General features: G+C 43.0%; 1 protein-coding gene across 5 annotated transcripts in view; it reads left to right on the top strand.

The window, feature by feature from the left end:
• Nucleotides 1–18,770, top strand: part of PIR (pirin) — a 100,473-nt gene that overhangs the window by 80,994 nt on the left and 709 nt on the right. For all 5 annotated transcript variants that reach the window (XM_005673448.3, XM_005673447.3, XM_003134943.3 and 2 more), the window contains 2 exons: nt 7,016–7,098; nt 14,667–14,733. In XM_005673448.3, coding sequence (XP_005673505.1) covers nt 7,016–7,098; nt 14,667–14,733 — 150 coding nt within the window. The remainder of the gene's footprint in view (nt 1–7,015; nt 7,099–14,666; nt 14,734–18,770) is intronic.

The raw sequence follows: 18,770 nt of genomic DNA, 5'->3' as shown, positions 1-18,770 counted from the left end.
TTAGGCAGTTAAGGGAGTGGTTAGAAGCTCTTTCGAGTCTTTTAGGCCTTGATGATGTTCAGTTGAATACAATCCACATGCCAGAGTGGCACATTTGGGAGAGGCTCATTCCGAACCTCTTCGGTTTAAATGGGTTTAAATGGTATCATGGAGGATGAAGGGGAGGAAGATTAACTGAACATCTTCAAAACCTGTTTGAATCATGGCTTACAGCCTTGTTCGCTGACAGACCTTTTAGTCTGACAATTTAACAAGTGAAAGCCTCAGCAGCTGGAGGGCGAAGAATGACTTCCACATCCACTTGTTTTTCTCGAGGTGAGGCAGGATTTTCCTGAGTCATCTCTATTCACTGGCCTGGTCATCTCTCGTGACCATGAGCCACAAGTGCAAAACATCTGGCAGGAAATAGGGTCGCCGTCTGTAGCGCTGGAGCAAGCTTGCATCTGCTCAGTGCAAAGTGGACCTCGGAGACAATCCAGCTCCCAAAACTGGCCTCTTGGGAATCTGCTTCAGCCAATGAGGGGCTGGCCAGATGACCTCATTTGAATTTTATCTCCTTCCCTTCCTCCTCTCCACCCTCTAATGGAGGCGTTAATGAGAAAAACAAAAGGGCAAGAACAAATCACCAGGGAAAAAGAAACAAAGTGAAAAAATAGTTATTGAATGTGTACTGACCTATGAAATCTATAGAAAATCCAGAAAATGCTTTCTGACTTGATTGCCTCAGTTTTACCTTGCCTGTAAAAGCAGCATAGCTTGCTAGCCAATCACAGACGGCAGGACCTGATAAGCAAGTAATTGTCTTTTTCAAAATGGCATGTACCTCTATTCTGTTGAAATAGATATTATAAATATGTATACTTAATGTATTGGGTTGGAATAAATAGACTGCAGTTTGGCTTGAGAAAGTCATCTGGGAAGTTGTGTAAATGGAGATTTAGGAGGAGTATTAAAAATATGAATTGACGCAGGAAGTGCTTAAAAGATGGACATCAGTAGATGTAGTTTGAGTAAGGACAGGTGGAAGTTTGAATGTGAGAAAATTCTAGGCATTAACTAGTTGACTAAGTTAAATATATTAAAGTTCATGGTGAATATGGTGAAGCTCTGTAATTGCCTGCTAATGACACCCTGAAGGAGAGAGGGAATTAACAGAACTGAAAGAAGGCAAATAGAATTAGTCCTCTCTTATTGAAAAGAGTATTTATTTACACTCTTATTTAAGAGTCTTATGCTTTTTCAGGATCATCTTAGTTATGGATACATTGTTTTTTTTCAAAGCCTTCTAAGCTAATTGTTAAATAGTAGCTTTAAAAATTGTACAGGAGAGAGCTTTTAAAAAATTTTTGGCTACACCTGCAGCATGTGGAAGGTCCCAGCCAGGGACTGAACCCAAGCCCCAGCAGCCACCCAAGCCGCTGCAGAGACAATGCCAGATCCTTAACCCACTGCACCGCCAGGGAGCTGCCAGGAGAGAGGTCTTTAACCACAGTCATTTATTGAGGCAACAAGCCCTTTTTCTTGCCTTTAGATGAAACCTTATGTAGTATATGATTTTTTTAAAAAAAGAAGAAAATTAACATGGTCAGAAAGCCAGTAGGTCCCAAGGATGCTAGGCCTGAACCTCCCTCCTTGTAGCTGAAATGAAAATGACATTACACATTAATACAGAGATCACCAGGGTAGAGGAGTTTATATCCTGTATCCTTGACACTTGGGGCCATTTATCAGCTTGGAGGCCAGTCCCTGAGAAGAACCAGTGTCATGTATACTGTTGGGGCTTAGAAAATGTATTTAGAAATCTAAAAACATGTCTCTGGTTATTGAAATGACAACTAACTAGTTTATGTGGGTAATAAAATATTTCAAATTTATTTAAATAAGTAACTACTCATGGCTCAGTTTATGCTCTGCCCTTTGCTTCTGGTTCTGGGAGGTTATGAAACAGTTTGACGCAGGCCCTGGATCTCAGTTAACGTGGAGAAACACTCGAAGCCCTCAGAATTGACCTCCACTTACCCAAAACAAACTGGACCAAGCAGTGTACTTCATTCCATGTGGGATGCTTTGAATGAGGGGCCTTAACTTCCAGCATGATCAGCTTCCTGGCTCCATCTGGCCCCCGCTGCTCCCTCTAGCCAAGCTAAAGCAGACTTAAAGGCAGGGGTGATTGTTCTCAAATGTGTTCATGCCAGTTGCACCAGTGAGCGCAATTATGTGATTTAATTAGATAATATCTGAATGAATGAAATAAGTATGTAAAGGCAGTTCCTATTTCCGGAACTAAGGTCAAATGCTTTGGAAAAGTGAATTGCTAAAGAAAACCCTTTGAACTAGTATGGCAGAGATGCCAGTGTGAGAATGGGGGGAGCTGTGATAATTGCGAAGGGTTTCGGTGGTGCATTATGGGTATGCTTTATAAAGAAAGTGTTTCAGTCCAGTCAGTAGGCTCACCTTGACAGTATTTCTAAAAATTGGCAAGTGGATGCATATTAACACTTTAGAGTAAAATACTGGAGGCAATGTGTCTTTTCCCTTTTTTTTTCCGTCACACCTGCAGCATGCAGAAGTACCCAGGCTAGGGATCAAACCCATGCCACAGTAGCAACTCCAGCCACAGCAGTGACAATGCCAGATCCTTAACTCACTGTGCTACCAGAGAACTTCCTGATTGTCTTTTTCAATTAATGATCTGGATTGCGTTAGTAAGAAGGCTTCAACTGTGCATACAAAATTGATATAAAAATCTAGATAGAAGTACCAGAATGGATGAAACAGAGAATAAGTAGGACAGTCGTTCTTGTAAAGAGAAGGATAAAAAGGAAATCTGGCATGTGAGGAAAAGTTGCACAGCAGTTAATAACACACCAGAGATGCAGCACTAACTTTAAAATATGTTGTAAAGTATTTTGCCCTTTCGTGATTGTTTAGGCAAACAAAAATATTTGCAGCTCAATTATTTTCAGTTAAATTTTCCTTAACTGCACTATTAGATTTAACATTCTTGGCAAAGCTTCCCAATGGAAACTATTTATTATCTGATTTGGCTTGATTTATAATTGAAAGTAGTCAGAAACAATAAAATGTATTTTCTTTGAGACTTATTTTGGGTTCAGAAGATAACCAGATGGGTGAACCAGCATAGAAATGACATAAAATAGAATCAGTCTTTGCTTTCTGTGATCCTGTTTTAAACATTTCATAAAATAATACAGGAGCTAAAGGTACACTTAGAATGATTCATCTGAAAACACGACTTTCCAGTGTCTATAAAAAAAGGTCTGCCTTATGGTGGAGCATTTCAAATGGCCTCTTCAGAACCAATACTGATTACTCTCCTAGATCAGCAAGTAGAATGGGCAGAAGTTGCATTCCATATAAAATTAGACTGAGAGCTCCTAGGCAAACATGAACTCTCTGTTTCTAAATTAAGATTTCCTCACAGACCATTGAACATGGCAGTCAAGCAAGCTATCTTGATAGGAGATGCAAAGAAATCGCAGTTCAGCATGATTTTTGAGAGCTGTCTCTTACCAGCTGACTCCATTAAAACATAGTGAAAGGGGCTTTATCAACTGTGTTGGTCTCTGTGTATCATGAAACATCCTACATGACAGCATTAGGGGTCATGGGTAGACCGTGTGGGTGATGAGTGTTCCATATGAAGTAGTGGAAGGTAAACAGTTGGCTCATTGCTCCCAGGGAACCTCATTGAAGCACACTTAATATTATGCTGCTCCATGTTACAGTTAAAAATATTACCCAGCTCTAAATGAGGTTCTTCTTAGACTCCGAGACCTCTCTCTTATTGCCACCTCCTTATGTGAGTGGAAAATCAATGAAGTCCTATCATTCACTGTCATGACATCTGCTAACCTGAATCCTTGATGGAGAAAAGACCTTTAATGATGTGCTGGGGCTGACTCTTGGCAGCTGGTTGTGCACCTCTTCCCTGACCTCACATTGGTAGCTTGAAATTGGCCACAGCGGGAGCATTTACACCATGGAAATTGGCACACACTACAAATCAGGTTCGTTCTCCCCTTTGCCCCCAAAAGCTGGTTGGTAAACATTAATTAGCACACGACTGCCTCTGATATAGAGGTTCTGAAACTTTTTTGTGCCATGAACATTTTTGACCTTGGCCAAGGCCCCACCTCTGAACAATGTTTTGTTTTGTTTTTAAATTCAGTGAAGTCATTAAAATGTTAAAAGAACAAGTTTATGCTGTGGTTTTGTATGTGCTACTCTGATGACATTTGAAATGACACAATCCAGAAGCAGGTCTGTTTTAAATTGTAGGTAGTGATTAATATTAACTTATTTTGAGATACCTGAAATGCTCATGTGATAAGAAACCACCTATGATTTCTACTGGAGACAAAATCTTCAGTCCATTTAATACTGCTGTGCTTTCTTGGCTACATTCATGACTGAAAGAAAGGCCACATTTCAGTTCAGTGTTAGTGAAAATCAAGATATCATTTGTCTCCCATGCAAATCTATGACTGCTCTGAATTCTGTCCCTTGGGAACACACTGACTGTAGGTTAAGAAATGTTCTATTAAAATCCCATTTCATGTTTGCAAGCATCAAAATGAACCCTGTTGCTCGATACAGGTTGTCTCCAAAGTGGGAGCTGATAAGGAAGATTTCTCTAGAACATATGGTTGAACTCCAGTCCTTATTCACAAAATTTACAAATTATGTTTCTCTTTATATGGTAATTCCTTAACCTGTTGTTTTCACTGAAATGAGCACTTCTGTATTGATTATTTGGCTTTAGCTCTATTGTGTCAGGTGAATGTCCTAATGTATAGTTCAGAATGTCACACAGGTGGGTCCCCAGATGTCTTTATGGGCTTCTCACCCTACTTGGAATCTTCTCTCTGTTGTCCATTCACATGTCTGGTTGTTTACCCAACTGAAAGACCCAGCCCATGTCCCACCATGTCTCTGCAGCGTCCTGTGGCTGTTCCAGCCTGCTTGGCTTTTCCATTCTCTAGCCTCTTCTTCCAAAGCCACTGTTGTCATCTTTTGGCCATTGCATTATCCTGCTCCTCAGGAGAACCGTGTTGGACTCTTACTCTCTCCCATTGTTGTCGGGTCCTTCAGAGTCTTTCTCACCTCCACCCCTCACATCCATCCCTGTCTTTCTGCTTCCACTCTCCCACTTCAGACTGTAATTCATTTCCACTTAGACTGTTACAGTAAACTCCTAACTGATCCTCCTCCCTTCAGTCCTGCCCCTTCCAGTTTATCCTGTGCTCTGCTTTCAGTTCTTTCTCCGAGACACAGCACTAACCATTTTTCACGCACACCCTTTCCCAGAGGTGCTCCATTTTATATGGGTAAGCATGGCCTTCAGGTCTTTCCTTGACCTGAAGCCAGTCTACCTTGCCATCATTCCTCCCAGAAGAATATTCCAGCAATGGGATAGAAGGTTCCCTGTTCCCTCAGGCATGCCCTGCTTCTTCCCAGTACCTCACCTTTGCACACACTGTCCTGTTGTCTAGAGTGCCCTTCATCCTAGCTCTGCCTTTGGTAGGTCTTCCTGATCCTGCAGAGCTCTGATCAAGTCTGATTGCCCCCACAGCAAATTCCTGGGGTCCCTAGACCTGAATTAACCCCTACAGCTCCTGTTTTCTCTTTGAACTTTTTTCACTACTTTCTTGTTGCCTTAAAGATACAGTTTCATTTTATGAATTTTTTATATTTCATCTATGAGCCACAACATAGAAGGGACGGCAATATATCCATCATGAAAGCTCCCTACAGCATTTAGCACAGGGCTCTGTACAGAGTTCAGTAGCTTTGGTTCACTAGCTCAAGCTTACCTGTTTTCCAATTGAGTTATTCGCTGATACGACTGTGTATTTGGTGTCTTTCAATGAGCTTTTGAGTTATTGGGATGCAAGGAATTGGCTTTGCACTTTTTGGCGTTTTCTCACAGTGCTGGGGCAATTGTAGGTGCTCAATAAATCCTTGTTAAAATGAATTAATAATGAAATTTACTAATTTTCCCAAGCATGCCTAATTCTTTTCTTGTTTTTTTTTTAATTTTTTCAATCTTTTCAGGGCCACACCTGTGGCATATGGAAGTTCCCAGGCTAGGGGTCAAATCAGAGCTACAGATGCCAGCCTGCACCACAGTTCATGGCAACACCAGATCCTTGACCCACTGAGCAAGGCCAGGGATCGAACCCACATCCTCATGGATACTAGTTGGGTTCGTTACTGCTGAGCTAAATTCCTCTTGTTTCATTTTCATTCTCTTTGTCTTGGGGTTTTTGTGGCTGCATCCACAGCGTATGGAAGTTCCTAGGCCAGGGAATGAACTGGGACCACAGCAGCGACCCAAGCCATTGCGTTGGCGATGCTGGAACCTTAACGTGCTGCACCACAGAAGAACTCCAAGCATGGCTAACTCTTGTGAGGTTTATAATTGACCCAAGGAAACAATCTAATGCCAAGGATTTGGCTTTTTAATTAAGTTATTAGGCATGACATTAAAAGTGTAAGTGGAAGCATAATACAGGATTCACCTCCTTGTTCTTTTCCACATGAGAAAGCAGCCATTTTCCAGAATTCCCATAGTGGCTCAACAGAAATAATCCGACTAGTAACCATGAGGCTTTGAGTTCAATCCCTGGGCTCGCTTGGTGGATTGAGGATCTGGCATTGCTGTGAGCTGTGCTGTAAGGGCACAGACATGGCTTGGAGCTGGTGTTGCTGTGGCTGTGGTGTAGGCTGGCAGCTGCAGCTCCACTTCGATCCCTAGCCTGGGAACCTGCATATGCTGCAGGTGCAGCCCTAAAAAGAAGAAGAAAAAGAAAAAAACAGCCAGTTTCTGACTTCAGTAATTGCAAATATCATCAGCAAAGATATTTAAGGAGATTTCTAAGTTTGTGATTTCTGAACTTGAAATAATGGTGCTGTGTAGTTAACCAGATTGGTAACTGTATGAGAACTGTGCTACCATGAAGACTAAATTAGGGGATCATGTTCTTCGTAGGGCCTGATAATGCGCAGCAAAAAATAGAACCTCATCACACAGCCGTGCTGGGAGAAGGTGACAGTGTCCAGGTGGAGAACAAGGTAAGTATTAAAAATTGTGAATTTTCTTTTTTCTAATTAAAAAATATTTACCAACAAGGACATACTTACAGCACAGGGAATTCTAATAGTTTGTAACAACCTATAAGGAAAAAGAATCTGAAAAAGAACAGATATATATGTGTGTGTATACATATTATATATATAGATGTATGTATGTATGTGTGTGGGTGTGTATGAAGCACTGTGCTGTCCCCTGAAACTAACACAGTCTTGTAAATCAACTATAGTTTAATAAAAAAAAAAAGAGAAAAAAATTTTTGCACTTAAATTTTTTTAAATACGATTTTTGAAGGTTACTTTCCATTTGCACTTACTACAGAATATTGGCTTCCACGTGTTATACGATACATCCTGAGTCTATCATGTATCCAATAGTTTTGACCTCCTACTCCCCTCCTCTTATATTTCTCCTCCCCTACCACTGGTAACCACTATGTTGTTCTTTGTATCTGTGAGTCTATTTCTTTTTTGTTATATTCACTAGTTTGGTTTACTTTTTTATATTTCACGTATAAGTGATATCATGTCACATTTGTCTTTCTCTAACTTCACTTAGCATCATGCTCTCCAAGTCCGTCCATGTTGCTGCAAATGGCATTATTTTGTTCTTTTTTATGGCTGAGTAATATTCCATTGTATATAGGTACCACATCTTCTTTATCCATTTACCTGTTGGTGGACCCTTAGGTTGCTTTAATTTTCTTAACTTATACTTTTTCTGCTAGTTTCCACGCAAATGCCAAGATGTCCTGTGTAGCTGGAAACTTCCCTCTTCCTTGGGAAAGAAACTGTGCCCCAAGTTTATCAACCCCTCTCATACTCTTATTTCTATTGGTTTATTTTAAGGTTTTATCTAATTGCTTATCTCTAAGAATCATCATTGTTTACCCCTGAAAATGTGAATCTGAAGGCAGCCCATCTTTTTTTGCCTTTCACTTTTCTTTCCTTATATAATTGATTGATTTTTATCATTAGCATAAGTGAAAATGTATCTGCCCTCAAGGGGTATAAACATAGATCTACACACATGGAGCCCTTTGAAAGTCAGTCCCGTTTCCAACTGAGAGGAACATAGGATACATTTCATAGTCTTTTTCTGTTGAATCTTTGCTTTTTAAGTAAAGTTTCTGAAACTTTAGGAGTCTGAGGAGCTTTTCCTGTCCAGGTCGTCAAGTTTCTCCCCTGCATCTGTTTTATTCCCTTGAATGACTAACTCACTGTCTTGGGAGCCTATGAAGCCGGTCTCACTGCTTTGTGACATTCTAATAAAGAGAAATGAGAACAGTTGTGTAGAAGCTCTTGCAAAGAGGAATTTTGAAAAATAAGTATGAAAACCGTGTCTGCGTGCAGGTGACTGGTCCAGAGGCCGTCTGACTGGCTACTGGCCCTCCAGCCCTGGTGTTATAGAGTGTGGTGGAGGTGAGGAATGGTGATATCTTAGTCCCCTTTGCTAGCAGTTCCCCTGCTGCTGTTTTGATCCTCTGCAACACCTCCAGGAGCAGCCAAGTCAATAGAAGCAAAACCTCGTGAGCTCCAGAGGAAATGCATACCTTGGGGTATTATTGTTAGGTTGAACTGTACAAAACTGCCCCCTGCTGCATATGGAGGTTCCCAGGCGAGGGGTTGAATTGGAGCTAGAGCTGCCAGCCTGCACCACAGCCACAGCAACGGACAAGGCAGGATCCGAGCCATATCCACGACCTACATCACAGTTCAGAGCAACGCCAGGTCCTTAACCCAATGAGCAAGGCCAGGGATCGAACCCGCGTCCTCATAGATCCTAGTCAGGTTCATTACTGCTGAGCCACGATGGGAACTCCCCAAACTGCCCCTTTTGACCTCCCCAAATGGCAATTTCATCTATTTCCACTCAAGGCAGAAAAGAAAAGCTATAAGTAGACCAGACCCTACTGACAGCGGATTAGTCTACATTATCTGGTTTAGCTGGACAAGCTCAATCCTTCCTGTTTTATAGCAGAGGGCACCTTGCAGATGATAAGGATTTGAGAGCCGAAGCAGAACACCAGAGAGAAGTGACGAGGGGAGCTGGGAAGATGGGAGGCACCGGGATGGAAAAGGCTGAACCATCAGTTCCTTGACCCCAGGGGCGTGGTTCTGTTCCGTGCCCTTCTGACTGTGTATAGGCAGAGCCTGAGCCACCAAGACGTTAGAAAGAGGCCTATGAAAAAACTTATTCCAAAAAATTAGTGTTTAAATGGGCACATATCACTTTTACATCCACGAAGAGTAGACCGTCCCCCTGAGATTATAATAGGAGCCTGTGAAGGTATGAGGCTTAGCTTCGCCACTCATTAGCCATGTGACTTCGGACACAGTTCTCAACCCCCTTGAGCTTTGTTCTCTTTCTTTGCAGAATTGAAATACCAGTGCCAACTGCATGGGGTTGTGGGATAGAGTATTTGAGATGATGTAGGTCAAGAGTCTAGCCCACCTCTAGCACGCGGGTCAGTACTTTATGTTCCATAGGCTGCGTTTGAACCTCTGCATAAATAAAGTTTTATTGAAGCCCAGCCGCATCCATTCATTTCCATTTGTCTGTGGATACTTTCATGCCAGTGGCAGAGGTGAGTGTTTGGGGCAGAGACTGGATGGGCCCACAAAGCCTAAAACCTTTACTGTCTGGCTCTTTCCACGGGCAAGTTTGCTAATCCTGGCTCTGGGCACATAGGGCTTGCCCAGTGATGGTAGCTGGAAGATTCACTGATCTGAACATCTCGTATTACAGAGAGTCATGCCACATACATGTTACAAGGATTCATACCTTGGGCCCGAAGGTTTAGAGCCCATAACAGTTTCCACAGCTAGAAAAAAAGCCCTAAAGGGCCCTAATTCACTTGGGCACCAGGCCAGGGATATCTTTACTTGGAACTAGACTTGGCCTGAGGGTTAGAGAAAGAAGGAAGTTGGGACTTCCTGGTTCTCCCCGACTCCCACGGGCGCGGGGAAGTGGTCAGGAGTCAGAAGTTGATACATATTCCCCGGCTTCTCTCTGGCATTGCTCTCCTTGCCCTTTCTCATTTCATCTCTTTAGCATCATGCCTATCCTCCTGGTGGCCCAGGAGTCTGGGCAGCCGCCTCTGGAATGGTCAGTCCCCCGGGGCAGAAGAGGAGGGCAGGGAAGAGGTGTCCCTGGGTGTCCCCGCTCCCTTTCAGCGTTTGGCTCGTCTTAGGCCAGCATGTTTTAGGCTGCAGGGACCGCCTGCCTTTTTCCACGTGTGGATTGCCTTTTGTGACTATTACTCTGAAGTCTTCCATGGTGGGTATCAAGTACGGGGGGCTTGGTTTATGCTAGATTTCGTACAAGTCTTTAAGCCAGACACTTTGACTTAGAGGACGCCCAAACCCCAACAAAGGCTTCTAAAGTGGGCTTAACTTTTTCAGAGTTCTTAGAGATTGGGACCAACACCAGGCTGCTGTGGCCATTTAAGCCTGGACTGCAATGGTCATCCTGCAACTGTCTCTGGTTCAAGCATTAGGGCTCCCTGTGCCACTTGGGCTCACGGTACCCTGGTTGCCAGGATGGCTCCATGATCAGAAGCTCATAGGCTTGCTATGAAGGCTTAATCTCAGCTTTAATCTCATGCTTATACTAGTGTCCTGTTGAGAAGGTCTTCAGCCTCATGGATTAGCAAACGTGCTTGTAGTTTGCCGAGGGAGACACTCAGTTCCTCATTGGCTGCCATCAGAACCAAACTTGAAAGTAATGACGCTCTTCCACTGGCACTATTCCTGGGGAATTTATTACAGTAACACAGATTAACATTTGATTAAAATAAAAATCGAAAGATAGATAAAACACTGCTAAAGCTAGAGATAACTCTTGGCTTATGTGTAAAAATTCATAATAAACCATCAATTTTCAAAAACTGGTAACAGTTCATTGTTTTTATCTTTCAGTTGGCCTAAGAAGGATAAACGATGAACACTTGTCTGCAGTTCAGTCCTGTTAAAGCTCATGTTCTTTCTGGTGATATTTTGGGGTAATATTTCACTATAATAAATGTCGCTGAAGCAGCAGCCTGCCCCGAGATTCATTCTGAGTCCTGCTGCCATCACGAGCTTTATATTTCTAATCAATCAAGCAAACTGAGTACATCCCCACAGTGTAGAAGTTACCCACACCTTAAGTGATTCCTGGGGCCTTCATCTGGGCTTCGATCATTTGATGTTGGTATCAGTGAGACTCAAGACATGTCTTGGCAGTAAAACTTAGGGAATAACAAAGAGCAGTTTATGCAAGTAAACTATTAAGTCAACCGAGAAAGGCCTGGCTCTGAACTAGGAACTTCGAGAAGGCGTGCCAAAGTGAAAGACATGATCTGGGCCCCCAAACACCATGAGTTTTAGTTGGGACAGTTATACATGAGGCATTAAGTGGGCTTCTGTCACCTTTGTAGGGAGGCCTTTTCATTGTTTTTATCAAACTGCAACAGGGCACTGACTGAGATCCACACAGGGCCTTATGATCTTAAACAGGTCAATCCCTCTCTCTGCTTTGGCCTGAATTTCATCATTTGACACTGTACCCAAGGTCGCCGTAGACGAGGACTTTCCAGCGTAGCAGCAATTGGGCCATTGGGCCCCAACAGCGCTCTGCTGACTATCCAGAAAGATTATCAGCTTTCACCAAAGAAGGCTAGTTTAGGGAAGAAAAACGGCTCATTTAAGACAAAAGAAAAAGACCCCAAACATCTGGCTTAGGTTAGAGGAGATCAGGCCCCTCAGAGGTTAATTCTACGAAGAAGTCATTCAGAGAAGCTCGGACCAGCCTCCCGCTTTCTCAAGTGGAAAGCCAAACTCCTGAACCACTCAGCACCCAGCAGTTGAATCATTTTTCATTTCAGACCAAATGCAAGTGTCCTTTCATCCTGCTGGCTGCATTATAAATGAAAGTCATCATTTGCTTTGAGTCATAGCAAAAAGGGGCAAAACTTTCGACACTCGATTCCTATTCCAAACTGTGTTAAGATGGAGGACACGTTTGTCACTCACCAAAGATGCGCCTTCTTAATTAATTAGGAAACTTGCATTCCAAGGAGTTGGCACACCCACGACCCAAGGTCAGCCTCTCCTCTTCTCTCGTGAACCCTGACCCTTTCTCGTCTGCGTCCTGACCCTAGAACTCCAGTGTGTAGCCCCCCAAAGGAACAAGCGCCTCACAGCACGTTTTAGGAATGTCTTCTCTGAGATTAAATTGGAAATGATGTAGTGCCAGTGATCGCAACTATTTTTCCAAGATACTTTTCTTTAATATGTCATATAACTCCCACTGCAGTCTCTCCCCTCCAAGCCCTTAGAGCATAAATCTTTTCTGTTAACTGTGGGTTTTTTTCAAGTTGAATTTTTAGGCTCTTAAACATGATATTGAATACAAAATTTCAAGTAGAAACCTCTCCCTTTCTTGTGGGCTATTGTGTATTATTATACACAATTTAGCTAATTCATAACATTGGGTCATTAGCATGTAAGTGAATTACTGTCCTGAGCTATAAATTAGTATGATGCCGTCTTCTGGGCTTGCTAGCTTCTACAGCAAGTGGTCCTAGACTAATTTTTAAGCTTCTGTACCTGTTTTTCTTTTCTTTCTTTTTTTTTTTTTTTGTCTTTTGTCTTTTTAGGGCCGCACCCGCAGCATATGGAGGTTCCCAGGTTCGGGGTCTAATCAGAGCTAAGGCTGCCGGCCTACACCACAGCTCACAGCAACACTGGATCTTTAACCCACTGTGCGAGGCAGGGATCAAACCCGCAACCTCATGGTTCCTAGTTGGGTTCATTTCCACTGCGCCTGTTGTTCACAGTTTGCTTTGTTTGTTTTGAATTTCCATCATTGATGTTCAGCCGACCATTTTCTTGTATTACTATCTAGTACTGCTTTCCTGTCTTGTAGCTTTGAATCTCAGGGGTCTGGTAACTGTCAAGCTTAATTATTAACATCTTGTGTAATGTGAGAATAAGTGGGGACTGAGTAGGGATCTGTGCTAAGGTCGAATCTCCTATGGAGTTAATGACGTCTCTTTTTATTTTGTTTTTATTCTGCTCTAAAAAGCAAGGAAAACAAGTGCCTAATCATTATGACCTAGTTACTGTTTTATCTGAAATCGGATAAGCCACAGAGACACCTCACAGACACCTCAAAAGAAATACATAATGTTCAGTTATCTGTTCATCACAAACCACCTGGCATCTAGGGACGTAAAACAGTTATGATGTCTCGCAAGAGTGCTGGGAGGTTCTTCGGCTCGTTTCTCGGGCGTTACTGGGTCACAGGACAATAGCGGTCATGGGAGCTTGAAGTTGTATTGTCACGGTGCTCCCCGGAAGGATTACAGCACCAATTTTCTTTTTTTCTTTTTTGGCTGCCCTGTGGCATGTGGAGTTCCCGGGCCAGGGATCAGATCCGAGCTGCAGTTGCAATCTAAGCTACAGCTGTGGCAACGCCAGATCCGTAACCTCTGTGCCGGGCAGGGATGGAACCTGCTGTGTCCTGGTACTGCGGAGTCGCCACCAAACCTGTTGTGCCGCAGTGGGAACGCCACTGTACCAATTTTAAATCCCCCAAATGATGTATAGAAAAGTGTATCTTTCCTTGCAGCTACACTAGCACTGGATTTTTACAGTTAGTATTTTTTTTTTTCTGTTTCAGAGAAAAAAACCTAATCCTAATTCTAAACAAAAACTAGAGACTTCAGCACAGTAGGATTCTTTTGGAGAGAAATCTGTCTGAGCAGCTGTCCCGTGGATGTTTTTATTTGATTCCGTTTAACGTAATATTTCTGGGGCCTATTTTACATTAATGGTAATAAATGTCAAAAGTAATAAAATCTTACTTTTGGATTTGCAGAAATAATCTTCCCTTTTAAAAATTAAATTTTTGGTAGGAAATTATAAGGCCTATAACAAGCCAAGCACTTACATAGTTTGTCTTAAAGATGTTTCTAATTAAAATCTTAATTTAAATTCTCCTTGGAGAAAGCTATTATTTTGATGGTCAGGAGGTATTCTTCTTCTTTTTTTTTTTTTTTTTTTTTTTTTGTCTTTGGTCTTTTTAGGGCCATACCCGCAGCATATGGAGGTTCCCAGGCTAGGGGTCTAATCGGAGCCATAGCCACCAGCCTACGCCAGAGCCACAGCAACACAGGATCTGAGCTGCGTCTGCAACCTACACCACAGCTCACGGCAACGCCGGATCCTTAACCCACTGAGTGAGGCCAGGGATCGGACCCGAAACGTAGTGGTTCCTAGTCGGATTCATTTCCGCTTCGCCATGATGGGAACTCCGGTCAGGATGTATTCTTGAATAATGATTGCTACCAAACATCTTAAAGAATAAGCACTTCTGTCACATGCATGTTGCACAGAAAAATATTTCTGGAATTGAAAAATGTTTCTGGAATTTAAAATTAAGAACTAAAATCATTAAGGATTCAAGTCATTCATTTGACCAGAATGTCAACGTCAAATCATTCCTAATCAGACTTTGAAAAATAAGCATGTTCATTGTCTGATGTTTTCTTCCTTGACTTTAGGACCCTGAGAGAAGCCACTTCGTCCTGATTGCCGGAGAGCCATTAAAAGAACCAGTTGTCCAACATGGTAAGCCCCAGATGATGGTGATTTTCTTGGTTGCTTTTCCTTGTCTTGGAAAGGAGTGTACATATATGGTGTCAGTGGGAAGAAGAGCTGGGCTTTTGTCCTCTCTCTCCATCTACAGATGTGAGGATTTTGTTTCATTTCTCCAATGTCAGTGGAAAATATATACTTGATGTTCATTTCTATGTTTATTTTTTCTTTTAAAGAAACATTTGAGTACCTGCCTATCATGTGTAGCACATTAAGGTTGGGCCTGTGGGGAGACCAAAAACAGTGGATTTTTTGTGTCTACATGTGTGTGTTTTGTCCTAGGGAATTTCACCTTAAAAAAAGATTTTGTGGTCTCCTGGGAACTTGACTGTCATTTTTATCTTCACCAAAAATAACTGTGATTTCAATACTGTCCTCGCATTGATTGTGTGTTGAGTGAAAAATAACATCTTAGGAATATGTCTTTGGAGGTTTCTAAAATATCTGAGTTACTCTTAGTTTATTTAAAAACAAATGGAGATATAAAATAGATAAACAGTATGGTGGTAGTGCCCGTCGTGGCGCAGTGGAAACGAATCCGACGAGGAACCGTGAGGTTGCAGGTTTGATCCCTGGCCTCGCTCAGTGGGTTGAGGATCTGGCATTGCCATGAGCTGTGGCATAGGTTGCAGATGTGGCTCGAGTCCTGTGTTGCTGTGGCTGTGGTGTAGACAGGCAGCTATAGCTATACTTCGACCCCTAGCCTGGGAACCTCCACATGCGGTGGGTGCAGCCCTAAAAAGCAAAAAAAAAAAAAACGTGATAAACACTATGGTATAGTGCAGGGAACTATATTCAGTATCCTGTAGTAAACTGTAATGGAAAAAAATATGAAAAAGAATATATGTGTGTGTGTGTGTGTGTGTATGTGTGTGTATCACTGAGTCATTTCCTCTACAACCGAAATGAACACAAAATCGCAAATCAACTATACTTCAACAAAACAAGACACACAACTAGAAGTAACTGGGGTGTAGTAGAAACAGGACTGTACCTTCGAGGCAGAAAATCCTAGAATAAGTACTCATCAGAGTCACTTCAGTTCTTCGTCTTGACTTGCTCAAAGTGTTGTTGTTTGATTAAATGAGGACTATCTAAAAGCACCTAGAACCCAGCCTATTACTTAGATAAATGCTACAAAGCATAGTGATGTGCACATATGTAATTATTGATACCTGGACATATGCCTTATGTTGTGAACATTCCTTAAAATCCCATTTCACTACCTTGCAGAAAGTTGTATACACAGTGACTTCAGAACAAAAAACCCCAGGTGATCATAAATTTAAGGGACACCGATTATTTTTAAAACATTCCTCTTTTTTGTTCTATTACTAAATTAAGGGTTAGTTCTCCTCCCCCAGCCTGGAGCGTTTGACCTCCATTTTGCAGGCTTCTGATTTGGACGCTGCTCCAAAGGTTCCTGGTTTTCACGTTCTTCACGTTCTTTTTTTTTTTTTTTTTTGTCTTTTTGCTGTTTCTTTGGGCCGCTCCCGCAGCATATGGAGGTTCCCAGGCTAGGGGTCGAATCGGAGCTGCAGCCACCGGCCTACGCCAGAGCCACAGCAACGCGGGATCCGAGCCACATCTGCGACCTACACCACAGTTCACGGCAACGCCGGATCGTTAACCCACTGAGCAAGGGCAGGGATCGAACCCGCAACCTCATGGTTCCTAGTTGGATTCGTTAACCACTGCGCCACGACGGGAACTCCGGTTTTCACGTTCTTGATTGAACAGTCCTGAAACAGTTTGTTCTTCTGGAAGAAGCCTGTAGTCAAATTGAATGGCCTCAACGTCTTTATTGACAGCACCTAGAATTTAGGTGGGAAAAGGATCCATAGGATCAAAATCTTTTAAGTTAAAGTGATGTCCCCTGCACCAGTAATGAAAACTGAAAGTCCCAGTGCCATAGGCCACAGTCCGAAGGGGTGGGACTGCCTGAAGCCACCCACCCTCCATTTGTCTCCCGTGAATCTGCTCCCAGAGGCTTGGAACTCGGGGCCACTGGCTATGCTTGTACATACACACCTGGATTAACCAGACAAGATAGAGATGGCCTCTGAAATCTCAGTGACTGAGAGGCAAGGCATTCTGATGGTTCATTTTATTTATTTTGTTTTGTTAACTTTTTTTTTTTTTTTTTTGGTCTCTTTAGGGCCACACCCACAGCATATAGAAGTTCCCAGGCTAGGGGTTGAATCAGAGCGGTAGCTGCTGGCCTACACCACAGCCACAGCAAGGTGGGATCTGAGTCGCATCAGCAACCTACACCACAGCTCACAGCAGCAGCGGATCCTTAACCCGCTGATGGAGGCCAGGGATCGAACTAACGTCCTCATGGATGCTAGTCAGATTTATTACCGCTGAGCCACAATGGGAACTCTCTGATGCTAGAGTCTTTACAAACTGCAGATCAGATCACTTGACTCTCTGCCTAACCTGTCAGTGATTCCCAGTCACCCGCAGAATCATGTCCAGTCTTCTCCCCAGAGATAGCCTGCCAACCCCAGAGGGCTCTGCCTCTTCCTACATATAAAATCCACCCGCCTCCAGCTTCTTTTCCCCCTTCCATCCTTCCTTCCAGCACGGCGTCCCCACCCTCACTTCTTCCAGCTGCTGATCGCAAAAATGCCTTTCTTCATGTCTGCCTGTTTGGACATCACTGCCTTTGGAAGTCCTGTCCTGGGCCCTTCTTTCTCCCCTTTCTGTGCCGATGCTTTGGATTTTTCCATACTTGGGTCACTCCGTGCACCCCTCTGTTTTGTAATAATTTGCTTTTGTATCCGTTGGTGTGATAGATCTGAGGCCCTCGAAGGGACAGAGTGTCACTCATTTGTCTTTCATCTTCATGTCTCTAGCTCCTGGCACCATGTTGGTCATTTGATAGGCAGACACTAAATACGTGATAGATAGGTAATTGAATGAATGAGTGGATTTAGATGCCTGCCGCCTGTTTCCCTTTCTGTCGCCGTCCTCTTCCCTGCGGTCTCCCCAAAGGCCTGAGCATCCTCACAGCACGTTATCCTGGCTGTTCCTTCTCAAGTGCTGAACTAAAGGGAGCGCCAAGTCTGTGCTGATAGGCTATCAGGAGTTAAGACGGTTGTGTCATTCCCTCTAAGTGTTACAGTTATATTTTAATGTAGGGCTCTCAGAGACAGCCCCTTAGAAGAGGCATTTCCATAAGGTGCCCAAGGGACCCTCTGAAGATGGGGGGTGGGGATGGGGACATATACCAAAATGGTCAAGTCTGTCACCTGCTTTCAAGACACTGTCAGTGGCATATATGAGCTGGCCTTGTTGGTCCAACAGCTGGGAGTGACAGTACCCCTTTGCTCCTACACATGTGAAGATGGGGGAAGAGAGAGACGTCTTGCTTCCTGGTCAATTATGGGAGGCCTTCTACACTTTTAGCAAAAGCCAAGTTCAAACCTAGGAATTAGACAGCCTGTGATTCATGGGCCACTCGTGCCCACTGCATGTTTCTGTAAATAAAGTTTTATTCAAACACAGCCATCCGTCTTCACTTTTGTATTATCTGTGGCTGCTTTTGTGCTTCACCGGAAGAGCTGAGTCGTTGAGACAGATACTCTGCGCCACAGAGTGTAAAATATGGAGCATCTGGCCCTCTCCAGGAGATGCGTGATGACCCCTAGAGAATCCCAAAGGTGATGCTTTTCTAACTTGAATTTTTTATCATCTCCTGTTTGTTGTCAATGAGGGACTGCTAATTTTCATAAATGACTTAGACCTCTCCTGTCAGGACACAGCCTCATATCCTGTGGAGACGAGATTCGCCAATTGTTTTTCATGAGATCGGTTCAATTCTCGACGGCAGCCAATGCTAAGCACCGGGCAACTACAGTGAATCGTAAACGTTCTCATGGCAAGGAAAAAAATTCTCTAACCATGTATGGTGACAGATGTTAACCAGACTTATTGTGGTGGTCATTTCCCAGTTTATACCAGTATTGAATCATTACGTTGTACACCTGAAACGAATATAGTGC

The sequence above is a fragment of the Sus scrofa genome, chromosome X (assembly GCF_000003025.6).
Source record: "Sus scrofa isolate TJ Tabasco breed Duroc chromosome X, Sscrofa11.1, whole genome shotgun sequence".
Classification (NCBI taxonomy): Eukaryota; Metazoa; Chordata; class Mammalia; order Artiodactyla; family Suidae; genus Sus; species Sus scrofa.
This window is presented reverse-complemented; position numbering and strand designations above follow the sequence as displayed.